The sequence below is a fragment of the Clupea harengus genome, chromosome 5 (assembly GCF_900700415.2).
Source record: "Clupea harengus chromosome 5, Ch_v2.0.2, whole genome shotgun sequence".
NCBI lineage: Eukaryota > Metazoa > Chordata > Actinopteri > Clupeiformes > Clupeidae > Clupea > Clupea harengus.
Genome location: NC_045156.1, coordinates 522501 through 538982, shown reverse-complemented (window position 1 = coordinate 538982; position 16482 = coordinate 522501). Strand labels below are relative to the sequence as shown.

Below are 16482 nucleotides of genomic sequence, written 5' to 3'. Positions count from 1 at the left end.
GATCCTAGTTACAGTCATGGCCAGTATAAAGGGGTTTCCCCCCCTATGCGCCTTTGTAGTCCAGGGCAAGTGTGGGTGAATATGTGTGAATGTGGGTCATGTGTTAATACTAGATTAGTTCCACAGAGTTCTGTGGAGGAACATGGCAACTTTCATAGGAAACCCATTGCACAATAGACCTAATTAGGTAGAATGGATTGAATAGGGCATGTTGGTATGTGCTATATTTGTGAGTGCAGTGGGTTTTTACTTAGGATTTTTACCATGGGCGTCCACACTGTGGTGTTAATGAAGATGTGGTAGTGTGCATGAAGAAGGGTCCAAAATATAGTCTGGTTTACTTGTGCGTAGGTTTCTATATTTGTGGGTTTGTATTTAAATGTTGACGTAATTGCTTTTGTGTGTGTGTGTGTGTGTGTGTGTGTGTGTGTGTGTGTGTGTGTGTGTGTGTGTGTGTGTGTGTGTGTGTGTGTGTGTGTGTGTGTGTGTGTGTGTGTGTGTGTGTGTGTGTGTGTGTGTGTGTGTGTGTTTTTGTGTATATACACAGGTTTCTGGACTATCTGTCAGATCTGTGTGTGTCCATGAACAAATCCATCCCCGTGACGCAGGAGCTGATCTGCAACGCCGTGCTGGATCCGTCCAACGCGGACATCCTCATAGAGACCAAGTGAGTCTTCATTAGCAGGACACCAGAACAGAGAAGCACGTAGATGCTTGGCCTTAAACAGGAAGCACAATGTTCTTGGTAATTAGTTAATGCGTTTAGTGTGCTCTGCTTCTTTTATGAGAGCAGCTTATGAAATGGAGAAGACAGAATAACCTGTGTCAGCAACTGTTGTCCAAAAAAACACGTCCCAAAAAATGTATATGTTTAATTCGTTTCATGAGACACCCAGCCTAACGTTTCTCATATGATCAGTGTGTATCCTATGGTAGACGTGGATTGAAACAGACAAGCCTACATGGGTGCTCAGTGTTGATGTTCAAACAGTTACAGAGGACTGTTTCAAGTGATATTATTCAGTCCATGGCCTAGATGATCTCAATAAAATCATTTTAAATAGCGTGTCTCTGGAAACAAATTCTGCGGGTTGTGTTGTGTGCGATGAATAGTCTCGAAATATCCCTTTTAATGCATCTTTTGTTCTGTGTGAATGTGCGGCCTTATCAGGTTGGTACTCTCACGGTTTGAGGTCGAGTCTGTGACGATCGGGGAGGCGCCAGTGGAGACGGAGGAGGATGAGGAGGAGGTCTGGCTCTTCTGGAAGGACAGCTGCAAGGAGATCCGCAGCAAGAGCATCAGGGAGCTGGCCCAGGATGCCAAGGAGGGTCAGAAAGAGGACCAGGAGGTCATCAGCTACTATAGGTATACACAAGCATATGCATTCTCAAATAAATCACTGCAGGTATACACACAACCCTCCAGCACTTACTCTGCATGATTAGATACCAACACACCAGATTATGACCCGAGGTAAGCCAGAAAACTGTTGATCAAGTATTACAAAAAAATTATTGTTATGTGCTGCGTGCCACAGTGTGAAAGTTCAGTGCAAATATCTTGACTTAATTATATTAATGTGTTGGCCCTGGCATTTTCAGGTACCAGCTGAACTTGTTTGCGAGGATGTGTCTGGACCGCCAGTACCTGGCCATCAACAAGATCTCGGGCCAGCTGGACGTGGACCTGATCCTGCGCTGCATGTCGGATGAGGACCTGCCCTACGACCTGCGCGCCTCCTTCTGCCGCCTCATGCTGCACATGCACGTGGACCGCGACCCCCAGGAGCAGGTCACGCCCGTCAAGTACGCCCGCCTCTGGTCCGAGATCCCCTCCCAGATTGCCATCGATGAGTAAGTACAGGTGTGGGTCATTGCTTTAATAATTTATCTGTATGCTCTAATCACTTTTGCTGTGATTCATGCTTCATCATAGCTATGAAAATGACGGCACCACGCGAGATGAGATCAAGGAACGTTTTTCCCTCACCATGGAGTTTGTGGAGAACTACCTGCGTGATGTGGTCTGTCAGAACGTGCCCTTCTCTGACAAGGAGAAGAACAAGCTCACGTTTGAGGTAATGCCTGTTGACATTACATCATGTTCACAAAATAGTAGAAAGTCCCTCAGGTACCTTATCCTGAACTCCCATTTCATGTTTAATGTTTTGTACCATAGGTTGTGAATCTGGCCAGGAACCTCATCTACTTTGGCTTCTACAACTTCAGCGACCTGCTGCGCTTGACCAAGATCCTGCTGGCCATTCTGGACTGTGTCAACACCAGTACGGTATACCCCATCGACAAGATTGAGAAAGGAGACGAAAACAAAGGTGAAAAACCTGAGCAGTATTAATTGATCATAACCCAGTTATTATAACCCAAAATTGTAGGATTTATAAAGAAAACAAAGATGAATAGACAACCTATTGTACATGTACAATGACTTATGACCTATGAGGAACACACATGTGTAACACAGTCTGTGTGTTATGTGGTCAAAGCCCAACACAAGATGTCAGAGACACGTTTGGCGTGTCCACATTGACTGCTGTCAGTCTCTCTGAGCGCACACAGTTTGAGCTGTGGGTTGTCCTCTCCACAGGCAGTAACGTCATGCGCTCCATCCACGGCGTGGGGGAGCTGATGACTCAGGTGGTGTTACGGGGAGGGGGCTTCCTCCCCACCACCCCCAACCTCCCCATCCCCACCAACGGAGACGTGGTGAAGACGCAAGCTGAGCCAGAGAAGGAGGACATCATGGTGATGGACACCAAACTCAAAATCATAGAGATCCTGCAGGTAGTCTACCCGAGGAGGTCTTAACTCAAAATCATAGAGATCCTGCAGGTAGTCTACCCGAAGAGGTCTTAACTCAAAATCATAGAGATCCTGCAGGTAGTCTACCCAAGGAGGTCTTAACTCAAAATCATAGAGATCCTGCAGGTAGTCAATCTGAGGAGGTCTTAACTCAAAATCATAGAGATCCTGCAGGTAGTCAATCTGAGGAGGTCTTAACTCAAAATCATAGAGATCCTGCAGGTAGTCTACCCGAGGAGGTCTTAACTCAAAATCATAGAGATCCTGCAGGTAGTCAATCTGAGGAGGTCTTAACTCAAAATCATAGAGATCCTGCAGGTAGTCAATCTGAGGAGGTCTTAACTCAAAATCATAGAGATCCTGCAGGTAGTCTACCCGAAGAGGTCTTAACTCAAAATCATAGAGATCCTGCAGGTAGTCTACCCAAGGAGGTCTTAACTCAAAATCATAGAGATCCTGCAGGTAGTCTACCCGAAGAGGTCTTAACTCAAAATCATAGAGATCCTGCAGGTAGTCAATCTGAGGAGGTCTTAACTCAAAATCATAGAGATCCTGCAGGTAGTCAATCTGAGGAGGTCTTAACTCAAAATCATAGAGATCCTGCAGGTAGTCAATCTGAGGAGGTCTTAACTCAAAATCATAGAGATCCTGCAGGTAGTCTACCCGAGGAGGTCTTAACTCAAAATCATAGAGATCCTGCAGGTAGTCTACCCGAGGAGGTCTTAACTCAAAATCATAGAGATCCTGCAGGTAGTCAATCTGAGGAGGTCTTAACTCAAAATCATAGAGATCCTGCAGGTAGTCAATCTGAGGAGGTCTTAACTCAAAATCATAGAGATCCTGCAGGTAGTCAATCTGAGGAGGTCTTAACTCAAAATCATAGAGATCCTGCAGGTAGTCAATCTGAGGAGGTCTTAACTCAAAATCATAGAGATCCTGCAGGTAGTCAATCTGAGGAGGTCTTTTCCATAACTCCAGTGACAGTCCCTCCCTCAGCGTCCCCATAGTAGTGTGATTTAACCATGACCTGGATAGACAGAATCCACGTTCCACTATTCAACTACTACTCTTAATGTTTGAGCATGACTGAGATTGATCCAGGATGTATCATTGCAGAAGCTCTTGTTAGTTCAACCCTAAGAAAGCTACTTAGTGCGGTGAGGGGATTCACTCACTCTCTGTGCTGTCATTGCTCTCCGCAGTTCATCTTGAACGTTCGACTAGATTACCGCATCTCTTGCCTGCTCTGCATCTTCAAGCGTGAGTTCGATGAAACCCAGAACACCCTGAACACCCAGGCGGACATAGCGGCATTAGCAAACCAAGACGGACCCAACAGCATGCCAGGTTTGGCTTTTGGGTTTCAGTGTATCATTTCAAACTAGGTAACACGTTATTTTCTCTGAGTGTTAATGAGAGTGTTTGCTTATTTTTGGTCGACAGCGTTGGATTTTGAGAAAATCGAGGAGCAAGCTGAGGGTATATTTGGTGGAAGGTAACGTCTACTTGGCCTGTTTTTAAAGGTTGACATCTAGTGGCTGTGTGTAACCTCCACCCCTCTCTTCCCAGTGAGGAGAACACACCCTTGGATCTGGACGACCACGGAGGAAGGACCTTTCTGAGGGTTCTTCTGCACCTGACCATGCATGACTACCCTCCTCTGATTTCGGGGGCCCTCCACCTGCTCTTCAGGCACTTCAGCCAGAGACAGGAGGTGCTGATGGCGTTCAAGCAGGTATGGCAGGAATCTCCTCCTTGCTCCCTGCACCTTGAGCATCCTGCTTGTCTCTGTTTTAGAGCTGCGAGTAAAGTATTTAACTGATGCTACCCACACTTTGTTTTGTTCAGTATGTTCAGTATGTGGTATGAAACCTGTGTACATTTCCATGCAAGTTTTAGGCACATTTCAAAATATAAATAACAAGTGGCTTTTTCAGTGGAACACATCAATATGTGTATTATATTCAAATTCCAGTGTGAGGTTATTTGGTTTGACGTTTGATGGTTTACTCACCCTCAGGTCCAGCTGCTGGTCACCAGTCAGGATGTTGACAACTACAAGCAGATCAAGAGCGACCTGGACCAGCTGCGCTCCATAGTGGAGAAGTCAGAGCTTTGGGTCTACAAGAGGCAGGGAGACGACATGGATGGAGGAGATGGTCCTTCAGCTGAGTCAGACCACAAAAACAAGGTCAGTGTGTGTGTCTGCGTGCGTGCGCGTGTGCATGTGTTTGCGTGTGTGTGTATACAGTGTATGCGTGTGTGTATACAGTGTGTGTGTTTGTTTGTGTGTGTGTGTGTGTATTAGGGGTGGGAATCTCTTGGCACCTCACGATTCGATTCGATTCCGATTCAGAGGTCAACGATTCGATTCTAAACCGATTCTCGATTCTAAACCGATTATCGATTCTAAACCGATTATCGATTATCAATTCTAAACCGATAAAACGATTATCGATGCATCTCGATTTTTAAAACATTTGAGTTTGCTACTCAGAGTCTCAAATCACTTCCTACTTTGTGTTTGATAATTAAAGAAAATCAACAGATCTATTTTTTTATTAGAGAAAAAGTGTGTCCTTGTCACAATTATGACTTTCTATGAACAATTTTCTATGAACAATGATGCAGCTTGCATTTCAACACAAAATGAATGTGTAAAAAAAAAAAAAAAAAAAAAAAAAAAATATTTTTTTATTTTATTAAAAAATCGATTATGAACTTTTCTGAATCGAGACAGAATCGTTCTAGAGAGAATCGAGAGAAATCGAAAAATCGATTTTTTCCCCCACCCCTAGTGTGTATACTCGTGTGTGTGTGTGTGTGTGTGTGTGTGTGTGTGTGTGTGTGTGTATACAGTGTATGCGTGTGTGTATACAGTGTGTGTGTTTGTTTGTGTGTGTGTGTGTATACTCGTGTGTGTGTGTGTGTGTGTGTGTGTGTGTGTCTGTGTGCGTGTGCACATGTGAGTAAGAGAGATATATACAGATAAATAGAGATATTCTAGATCTGGAGCATCTTATTCCTCAACCCCGTAGTAATGCACCACACTTGATTGATCCTCTTTCGGTGTGCAGGGAGACTCGAATGGCTCGGATAAGAAGAAGACGGAGAGCACAAGCTGCTACAATTATAGAGTGGTGAAGGAGGTAATATGTGCTTCCGCCGCCTAATGGGGAGGAACATGGCCATTCTGATGTCACAGTACGTCCACACACAGCATATGACCACGCAGATTTCGCCGGGTAAAATTCCGCCTAGGGTGCGTGGTCAGAAAAATCAAGTTTGGCTGTCAAGTAGCAAGTTCAGTCGCAGTGCAGAGCCCGGCTGCTGGTGCTGGCGGCTAGGAAGCTAAAGAGCTAAATAGCTAGTTAGTGGGTTATTTGCCCCAAATATGTTCATGTGCAAAGTAAACAACAATCAATTGCCCAACTTATGTTCTACAGAAACGCCATATAATTCATATCAGCATGCTAACGTTATATTTAACTTATTAGCAGCTAGCTAGCTACTATATGTTCTAATGGACCTTCGGTTAAAGTGTTAGCAGCAAGCTAACAATAATGGCCAAGAGCTTGAGGTAAGACTTACAATATTCAGTTTGCCCTGACCGCATTCGTATAGCATATAAACAACAAACCAAGTCGATGTAGACATCTAGGCACCTTTATTCACATAAAATATTTCCCAGTAACAGACACCCGAGACTCCGCCATCTTGTTTCGATTTTTTTGATTACTCCTGCCCCTCTGAACAACGTAGGCTTCCAAATCACACACACACCGAACTGATTGGCTCTCGGGTGGTTCTTATTTGCATAAAGTTAAAGAATCGCCAACTTGGAATCGCCTGCAGAGGCGGATTCTTCGCCATTCCGCCCAAACAGGAATCCCAATGAGAGCGACGCGAATTCCGCTTGCAATGGCCTCCAGTGTGGACATACTGTTACTGTTGTTTCAACTGAGCTGAACAGAACATTCTGTTCAGTCTTCTCTTACCTGACACTCGAATGGGAAAGAAATTACAAGAGGTGTTAAAAGGCACTCTCAGGTAGTGACCTCTTTATGTTGCACCTCAGTTAACACTCAGAGTGTGTTTGTGTTTGTGTGTGTGTGTGTGTGTGTGTGTGTGTGTGTGTGTGTGTGTGTGTGTGTGTGTGTGTGTGTGTGTGTGTGTGTGTGTGTGTGTGTGTGTGTGTAGATCCTGATACGGCTCAGTAAGCTGTGTGTCCAGGAAGGAGCGTCGGGGAAGAAGAGCAAGAAGCAGCAGCAGAGGCTCCTGAGGAACATGAGCGCTCACAGTGTGGTGCTTGAGCTGCTGCAGATCCCCTACGAGAAGGTGTGTGTGTGTGTGTGTGTGTGTGTGTGTGCGTGTTTGTGCTGGACAGTCTCTTGGGCAGGAAGAGCCAGAAGCAGCAGCAGAGGCTCCTGAGGAGCATGGCTGCATATCCCCTATGAGAAGGTTGAAATGTGCCCTTCGACACAACTCAGCCAGCCAGACAAGCTAGCTTTGCTTTTCGTATAGCAGTTCAAAGGATGTTAAGGCATTTAATGTTATGCCTTTGATCGTACTGGTTGTTGAGCAAGCACCATTTTATGCATTATGGGTTTTTGCATATATTTGTGCTATGTAAATGATCTAGATAGTCCTATTAAACAGTGTAAAGTCTTTGCCTTGCCTGTAAGTAATATACACTACATACTTATCACAAATTGCTGCCTTATTAATTCCCCTAAAATATCATAGAGCCAGTTTTTGGCTTAATGATGACCCAGCAGTGAATGTTTTTCATAATCCTTTGTGTTGTTTTTTTCTGAACAGGGCGAGGATGTCCGCATGCAGGAGATCATGAAGCAGGCCCATGAGTTCCTGCAGAACTTCTGTGCAGGAAACCAGCAGAACCAGATACTGCTCCACAAGCACATCAACCTGTTCCTCAACACAGGGGTATGTATAGACAAAAGTGTCACAGGTTCTTCCCTAGTTATGTCTAAGACCAGGATTGTCCTATTGTATTATTTTGAATTAATTTAATAGAGAATATGATGAAGTTATTGTCATGGACATTTTGTAGGGTTTAATAAATAAAATGACAGTTGTTTTAGATTGTGAGGAGGCTCTAGGTCAGTTTGCGCCCCTTCATGTAAATCACATAGGAAAGAGTGATTGTGTAATATAGGTGTTATGACTACTTTGTAAGCCGGTTCACTAGAGTCAGGGAACAGGGAAAGGTGAGTGTGTGTCTGCTCTCAGGTGTGTAACAACACGAGTGGCAGGAAGCACACTGACACACTAAAACCAGGATTGTCCTATTGTATTACTTTAAAGAGAATTTGATGAATTCATTGTTATGTTGTTTTGTTGTCACGTAAACATTTTCTCCGGTAGATTCTGGAGGCCGTGACCATGCAGCACATCTTCATGAACAACTTCCAGCTGTGCAGCGAGATCAACGAGCGGGTGGTGCAGCACTTTGTGCACTGCATCGAGACCCACGGCCGACACGTCCACTACCTCAAGTTCCTGCAGACCGTCGTCAAAGCCGAGACCAAGTTCATCAAGAAGTGTCAGGACATCGTCATGGCCGAGGTCAGATCCAGATCAGACATGTCATTGAAATGCATTACGAGAGAAATTAGTGTGTTTGTTTGTGTGTGTGTGTGTGTGGTTATTTATAGCTCACCAAACCAGTTGTTTCGTCATTCTAACCACAATCAAAATGCTCTCTCTGTTTTCTTTGGAAAATGTTTTGTGTGCCGACAGCTGGTGAACTCAGGTGAGGACGTGCTGGTATTCTACAACGACCGGGCGTCCTTCCAGACGCTGGTGCAGATGATGCGCTCGGAGCGGGACCGCTTGGACGAGAACAGCCATCTCATGTACCACATCCACCTGGTGGAGCTGCTGGCTGTCTGCACCGAGGGCAAGAACGTCTACACCGAGATCAAGTGCAACTCCCTGCTGCCGCTGGACGACATTGTGCGCGTGGTCACCCACGAGGACTGCATCCCGGAGGCAAGCCCACAGTGCCAAAGATTTTGAATAGTTTCAAGTCCGTTCAGATTTTTTTGTGTCATTGGAATGAATGACACGTTGGCTCTTTGCCCTTAGCCAAAGTTGTTGATGTAAAATCTATTATTATAGTATTGCGTTAAAGGATTATAGATAGCACATACCATGTACACCTTACACCCTTGCACCACACCCTGATAACTCAAAACTCATTGACCACAAATTACATTGGTTCTTTGTCTCCGACTCACAGGTGAAAATAGCCTACATCAACTTCCTGAACCACTGCTATGTTGACACCGAGGTGGAGATGAAGGAGATCTACACCAGCAACCACATGTGGAAACTCTTTGAGAACTTCCTGGTTGACATATGCCGGGTAGACGAGCTACAATGACTCAGATCACATTTGTTATTGTTTTAGTTGTAGTTTTTCATTTACAGAGGTGCTTCATATTTATCTTACTCTAAAGTGAATATCTTCCACATCACCTGTAGATGTATCTAACTTAGGTTGTGTTTTGGTTCCTTCTGACCTAGGGCCTTGCAAATCATCTCATGGAAACATCAAGCAAAAATGTTTCACATCATTTTCAGCAATTGCATATGCATATTTTCTTTTTAAATCACAGCTTATGTACTGAGTTACAGCGCTACTAACACACTACGTGTTGTATAAACACATAAGAAATTGTCCAGTAAAAGATCAACTTATTGATTTTCAATGTAAATGATTTTCAATGTACAGTAAATGCCCCTAGAAGTCTGTGTCCTTTGTGACAGGTAATGCAGTTTACCATTTCTTGTAATTAGGGTATCTATTACACAGCGAATTTCTTGCACAGGCAGCCTATCCTTATCCTGTCATGTAGACAGCATCAAATTTTTTACTTTGCCATAAGGGTACATACAATAGTTTAGGCATTTTGTATGGTTACATAAATAAATATTGCAATTTTTTGAGATCCATGATATAACCTACCAGGCTCCAGGTCAGTATATGTAAATCACACAGGATGCAGTGCTTGTGGAATACAGGTGTGATCACTGTCATAGTGATAGTCATAGTTCTCTAATGACTATGTCTGTGCTCTCAGGTGTGTAACAACACGAGTGACAGGAAGCACGCCGACACCGTGCTGGAGCGCTACGTGACGGAGACCGTCATGAGCATTGTCACCACCTTCTTCAGCTCCCCCTTCTCTGACCAGAGCACCAGCCTGCAGGTAATGTTCAACTAAAACCTGCATGTAGAACGACACAACCACACACACGCACGCACACTCATTCACAGTAATGGAGCGGAAGTGAGGGGTATGTCCACAAGAAGAAAGATGGAAACATGACTGATGCTGAACAAATACATGAAGAAGGTAACACCTGTTTATTCAAATATGTAAAAACAAAATGGAAACAGGAAAAATATCGAACCGCTCTCTCAACCACACACACAAATAGCCCCCCCCCCACACACACACAGTCAGAGGGGCATCAGACATCAGCAAACAAAAGACATTGAAAATCCACATTTGAACATGGATCTTGTGAGCCATTTTGCATGTGTATAGAGTAGCTTGTCTCATGGTAGCAGCCATGGCTGACCTTGTGATCTCTGACACATTTTCCCCTCATAGGTGGCGCATCTTGTGTATGTAAGTAACTGGAAAGCGCTTCCCTATAAACCCTTTAGGGTGTGTCTGAATCTCACATGGACTTCCTCACAGCCTCCTCACGTACTTCTTTAGAAATCCCTCCCGTGCACTCGTGTTGTGACACCGTATTCCTGGTAGGGCACTCACCTCCCACGGCATGACTGTATTCAGGGGCCGTCGCAACAGCGTCTGGGCCCTCGTAGCCAGCGGCATTAGGAGGCATTATGGGTTGAGCACAGACTGGATTCCCCTCCTCTCTGTGGCTGCCTCTTTGGGAGGTTGGGTGGTTTTGTGTGTGTGTAGTCATCAACCCCTCCGTCGCACTCACTCTGTGAAAGACTAGTTCACCTCTCCTCTCTGGGCCCCTTGAGAAATCACCCCCATGCAAGGGCCTGCCAGATGCTGATGGAGGCAAAGATTACCCCCCTCCTCTGGTGTAGTCAGCACAGTTTCTGCAAACACTGGTGTAACACAGACACGTTAAGCAGTAGCTTAGCAGTAACGTCATTTGGTGGTGATGGTCCAACTATTCCCAGCCCTGATCCCTTGTCTTCCCAGTAGAGTTGAAAAGCCCCATTCCCCAGAAGACCCTTTATTCATCACTCTCATCATTCATACCTCTCTCTTTTCCTCTCTCTCTTTCTCTCTCTCTCTCTCTCTCTCCCTCTCTCTCTCTCTCGCTCGCTTTCTCTCTCTCTCTCTCTCTTGCTCGAGACAGGCCTCCATTTTGGGGAAAATGACTGAGGTATTTGTTTGTTTATGGATCCAGCACAAGGTGTTATTGTGGCTTGTGGTGGTAGCTGTATGGTGTTTCAACGTGCACGTTTAGTAAGCCTGGTTAGGAGAGCTGGTCTTCGACGATTGGCCTGTCAGGATGCTTTTTTTTTTTTTTTTCATTTCATGATCTAATCCCGCAGGGATGCACGCTAAATAGATATTTACTCAAGTGTGTGTTAGGGAAGGAAACTCTTAAATGTTTCCGCCTTCTTGTTTTTGTGTCTGTGGTGGTGTTTAGTGTCACTGAGGGCTCAACTGGGTAAAGAACAATAGGGCTTTCTGTGAGAAACTACCTGTAATTTGAGCCACTGTGGGCACTCTTAAAAAAACTGCTTGATGCCCAAGTGTTAAATGCTGAAGTCTGAAGGATTAACATGAACACTTCCTCAAAAAGGCCCCTGTGAGTTGTAGAGATCACACATACTGTTCTCCTTATACTTTTTTTCAGTTTTGTTTTTCCTTTTATGGTGGTTTTAGGTAAGTACCCAACAGGTACAGAAAGAGCACAAAAAAAGATTAGCATATATTAGTTATAAGGCTCCTGTCACAGTCTGGAGTTTTATCTGAACCTCTCGTTTGATCCCATCTCCCTCTGATCCCTTCCCGCTGTGTCTATCACCCCCTTCCCATTCGTCCCCCTCGTCTTCCATATCCTCTCTCCGCCTCAGACCCGGCAGCCTGTATTTGTCCAGCTTCTGCAGGGCGTCTTCAGGGTTTACCACTGCAACTGGTTGATGCCTACCCAGAAGGCATCGGTGGAGAGTTGCATCAAGGTCCTGTCTGACGTAGGTGAGGGATCCCACTGCAAAACCGTATGCTTTTTTTTTTCTTTTTCTCTCCACTTGGTGTACAACCAAAGCTGTCTCGCACACAGAGACCCAGGGTTTTTAGCGTTGGGTTTGTGTTTGAGTTTGTGCCGGTCGGCGTTTCATTTGCAGCTAAGAGCCGAGCCATCGCCATCCCTGTGGATCTCGACAGTCAGGTGAACAACCTGTTTGTCAAATCCAACAACGTGGTGCAGAAGACCATCCTGAACTGGAGGCTGTCTACACGCAACGCCACCAGACGCGACTCCACCCAGACCACCTCACGAGACTACAGGAACATCATCGAGAGGTTACAGGTACGTTGGTACGACACTCTTAGAACACTGACAATTACATTTGCAGTTATGTTTATTCATTTTGCAGACATAGTATCCTAAGTGACTTTCTTGTCACTATTGTCACCCTCTGGAATCAAACTCATGACCCTCTTGCTATTAGTGCCTCGCTTGTAGGGCTGCAACTAACGATTATTTTGGTAATCAATTAATCTATCGACTATTCTTTCGATTAATCGACTAATCTAATGATTATTTCCCATAGCAAATTAAAATAACAACTCAAAATGTTGGAATTTGAATTTCAAATGTATTTGAGTAACAAATGTAATCATAATACATAAATTAAATAGTAATACAAATTAAAGTGCAAATATGCTTTTAAAAGTAAAGAGAAAGTGCAAATAAAGTTTTAAAAGTAACTCAAATTAGCAATCAAGCCTCTGCAAGTGCAAAATAACGCAAGAATAACTGGGCTGCAAGTGACATTCAAATTCAACTTATGAAATATATATTTTTTCCACAATCTTTTGTTTGAAGAATGCTAAGTGGAGGAGGTTAACTATTCAAAACAAACGAAAATACAGGCTACTCTGATAATTCACTGATTTACTACATTGCACTTAACATTCATGAAATAGCGTTAGCAAGCATCCTCCATGAGACGTTCTGTTTTCCAACATGTAAGCCTAAACCTTACTATAAGTTATAGATATATCATATATGTCTATGATAATTGCTGCTAGACACTCACTGTTCTTGTGCTCCCACAGCTCATTCTCTTTGAAATACTGGAATAGTGCTTCTTTAACTACTAATAATTGACCATCATTGAGAAAAATGACAACTTTTCTGTTAGCCATATCTCATATGCAGCAGCTACTCAAGCTAGCTTTGTTTATTGTTTCCATGGTAACATGAGCCGTCTCAGAATAATTCGCTTTTCAGTCGGCCATTTCTGATATGCAGCACATGAAGGTACGAGAACGGAGGGCAAAGAAAACGGTGCATGATTTGTATGCTAGGCTATTTGCAGATTCTGTTCCATTTTTCTCAATGATGGTCAATTATTATTAGTTAAAGATGCACTATTTCGCACTTCCTATAGTGCATTGCAATGCCGAATGAAAATTACCGGTAGCTCTGCTAGCGTCTGCAAAAAAAAAAAAATTACATTTTTTTTTTATATATTTTATGACGCGTCGACAATAAAAATCATCGTCGACAATTTTTCATAATCGACATCGTCGATTACGTCGACTAATCGTTGCAGCTCTACTCGCTTGGCTAGTTGAGTGCCAGAAGAGGAAATAAATGTTAAAAAAAAGGAAGTGTTCTTTTTCTTGGACCATTAAGTGGCCTATGTTGTGACCACTGATGAAGGTCCCTCTGTTGAACCCTATGGGCTGTCTGCCTTGTAGCAGCACATAGCCATGTTCTGTAAAAGCAGTAATTCCTCTGAAAATATAAACTAGGCCATATGAGGGCCTTTAAGCAACCACCTCCCTTCTCAGGTCTCCACAAGACCAGGCAGAGGTGAAAGGTCCACAAAAGAGTGACCTCTCTTTGTGACTGTGAGAGGAGAGCTGAAGATAAATGCTGGCCTCCATGAGCCTTTCCTGCGCCTGCGTCATCATGGGCCTGTTTAGAAGCATTTCCGCGAACAGGAGCGAGAACTCATAGTTCTGAGGAAAGGAGAGCAGAGCAATCAGAGGCTGGGAAAAAAATGAGATGTTTCATCATCGAGCGAGTAGACACATGAGACAGCTGTAGTGTGTGTGTGTGTGTGTGTGTGTGTGTGTGTGTGTGTGTGTGTGTGTGTGTGTGTGTGTGACACATCAGCCCGCCGCTCGCTCGTCTACGTGTGGGAGGTTTGAGGGGAGTAGGAGTTGGATGTGGGTCATGTGTCAGTCATGTGTCAGCTTTGTTTGGTTGGGTTGGTGGGCTGGTGGCCATTGTGGCAGAAAGAGAGGGAGTTCTGTGTGTCTGTCTGTCCGTGTTTGTGGGTGTGGGTGTGTGGGTGTGTGGGTGTGTGGGTGTGTGTGTGTGTGTGTGTGTGTGCGCATGCTGGAGGGGAGGAGAATGTTTTATGGTTAACCACAAGTCCCCCACGCCAGTTCCAACATGTCAGTAGGTGGAGCCTGAGGAGTCAGGGTTATGGAGTTCAAGCCAGGCTTCCACAAGCTCTGGTAGTGCAGTGTATGGGAGGGCAGGCTTTCCACAGAGGGCCTTGAGTGCACGCTCTAGTCTGGCCACCTCGAAGGCAGCTAGACATAGGATTACACACACACACACACACACACACACACACACACACACACACACACCCTATTCACACACACACACGGAATCTTTGTTGAGCTCAAGATTTTGTTACTAGAGAGCACAGTTTTTTTTTTGTATTTAGAGCAGTGTGTCTAGTTGTTGAAGTACTGTTATTAAAGGTTATGTGCAAATAAATAACTGCAATGAGGATATGTGTGTAAATGAGAGAGCCACCGCTCTTTGGTTCTGATGAAATCCAAAGCCTTGTGAAATCCAAAGGCTTGTCAGTGCATAGGGCACCACTGTGATTCTGTGCACATAATGTATATGCACTCCATGTCTCTACAGCACTCCATGTACTCCAGCCTGTAACACCATCATTCTACCTCATTTCTCATGTTGACACAACTGCAATGGATTGATGAAAGTACTATAGCTTACTATAGAACTGATCAGGGTTTTAGCCTGTTTGTAGCCTTCCTTCACACACCAGCGTAGTGTGTGTGTGTGTGTGTGTGTGTGTGTGTGTGTGTGTGTGTGTGTGTGTGTGTGTGTGTGTGTGTGAGAGGACTGGCCTCGTTGGCGGGATTAGAGAAATCCAATAGAGATGCGGGGCCTGAGTGGTGAGATCATGTCGATAGCCATGCCTAGCCCTGGCTGAGAACACGCTGTCCTCTTCTTCACACGTGCGGCCCCACATCCCCCGTGCTACCATGCATGAGCCCCCGCAGCCTCCCCAGCGTGGCACACAATGTCTCAGCGGGGGAGTCGAGCAGCGGCGGCTGACCGAGATGGTTCTGTGTTTACTCTTCATAGGGTAGCACGCTCTGACCTAAGGCACATGCTGCCGCACGGGGAGGGTTGTATCTGGGTCAGATCCTGTATGTATGAATATTACTTTTCATTTTTATTTTTTATTTTTTTTGCTTATTGGGCTGCATATTTGCGGGAAACCGGGCTGTTATGAATTCAACCAACTAAAATCATAAATGCATCCAAGCTCAAGCTGAAACTCTGAATAGATGAATAGATCCGAAATGCGTGCATTCGTAGGAAAAGCAACAAACATGTCACAGAATTGCAGTAATCCCTGTCGTTTTAGTTATTTGTCTGCCGATCGTGCTGAAACCATGTATAGCGGTGGTGTCTGATTTGTGCCGTCCCCTCAGGACATCGTGTCGGCCCTGGAGGACCGGCTGCGCCCTCTGGTGCAGGCGGAGCTCTCCGTGCTGGTGGACGTGCTTCACCGGCCCGAACTGCTCTTCCCAGAGAACACCGATGCCCGCAGGAAGTGTGAGAGTGGGGGCTTCATCTCCAAGTAAGACTGCCTTAAAACATGCCCCCCCCCCCCAAATCTTCCTACATCCACTCTGTTGTTCTACAGTACACACTTTGGAATTTGATTTGGCAGTAAAGCAGGTTAGAGTCCAGGAGGATAACCTGACACTCCCACACCCCAGTAGGGTCTTAACAGGTGCAGGCCCAGGGATTATGTGCTCCATGCTCAGGAGCACGTGACTCCAGCTGCACTAAATAAGGCCCGTTCCATTTAACACACCTCACCTGCCCTTGTGTGACCTCACGCTTGTGTTCTTCTCTCTGAAAGCAGGTGACCAGAACCAGGTGCCTACTGCCAAAGCCTCGGCTCACCACTTCATTTCACAGTCGTTAACTTCTCTTTGTCCTCTCTTTCCCTTCTTTTCGCTATCTTTCCTCACATTTCTGTCTCTTTCTCTCTTCCCTCCAGGTTGATTAAACACACTAAGCAGCTGCTGGAGGAGAATGAGGAGCGTCTGTGCATCAAAGTGCTGCAGACGCTCAGGGAGATGATGACCAAAGACCGGGGATACGGAG

General features: G+C 45.0%; 1 protein-coding gene and 1 long non-coding RNA gene across 18 annotated transcripts in view; both read left to right on the top strand.

The window, feature by feature from the left end:
• The window catches only part of itpr1b (inositol 1,4,5-trisphosphate receptor, type 1b), a 109132-nt gene that overhangs the window by 35705 nt on the left and 56945 nt on the right, over positions 1-16482 (top strand). For 9 of the 17 annotated variants that reach the window (XM_031567214.2, XM_031567212.2, XM_031567211.2 and 6 more), the window contains 23 exons: positions 548-667; positions 1172-1366; positions 1603-1854; positions 1937-2078; positions 2180-2333; positions 2606-2802; positions 4023-4167; positions 4264-4315; positions 4390-4555; positions 4841-5011; positions 5898-5969; positions 7021-7158; positions 7642-7767; positions 8209-8409; positions 8584-8835; positions 9086-9211; positions 9930-10058; positions 10467-10484; positions 11203-11229; positions 11930-12050; positions 12200-12384; positions 15798-15946; positions 16376-16482. The exon at positions 16376-16482 is cut by the window's right edge and continues 5 nt beyond it. In XM_031567214.2, coding sequence (XP_031423074.1) covers positions 548-667; positions 1172-1366; positions 1603-1854; positions 1937-2078; positions 2180-2333; positions 2606-2802; positions 4023-4167; positions 4264-4315; positions 4390-4555; positions 4841-5011; positions 5898-5969; positions 7021-7158; positions 7642-7767; positions 8209-8409; positions 8584-8835; positions 9086-9211; positions 9930-10058; positions 10467-10484; positions 11203-11229; positions 11930-12050; positions 12200-12384; positions 15798-15946; positions 16376-16482 — 3245 coding nt within the window. The remainder of the gene's footprint in view (positions 1-547; positions 668-1171; positions 1367-1602; positions 1855-1936; positions 2079-2179; positions 2334-2605; positions 2803-4022; positions 4168-4263; positions 4316-4389; positions 4556-4840; positions 5012-5897; positions 5970-7020; positions 7159-7641; positions 7768-8208; positions 8410-8583; positions 8836-9085; positions 9212-9929; positions 10059-10466; positions 10485-11202; positions 11230-11929; positions 12051-12199; positions 12385-15797; positions 15947-16375) is intronic. The other 8 variants (XM_031567217.2, XM_031567218.2, XM_031567219.2 and 5 more) reach the window with 3 other exon arrangements.
• Positions 3290-3581, top strand: LOC116220481. The gene is made up of 3 exons (XR_004163674.1): positions 3290-3299; positions 3444-3522; positions 3571-3581. It is a non-coding gene; the product is annotated as an uncharacterized LOC116220481 (long non-coding RNA).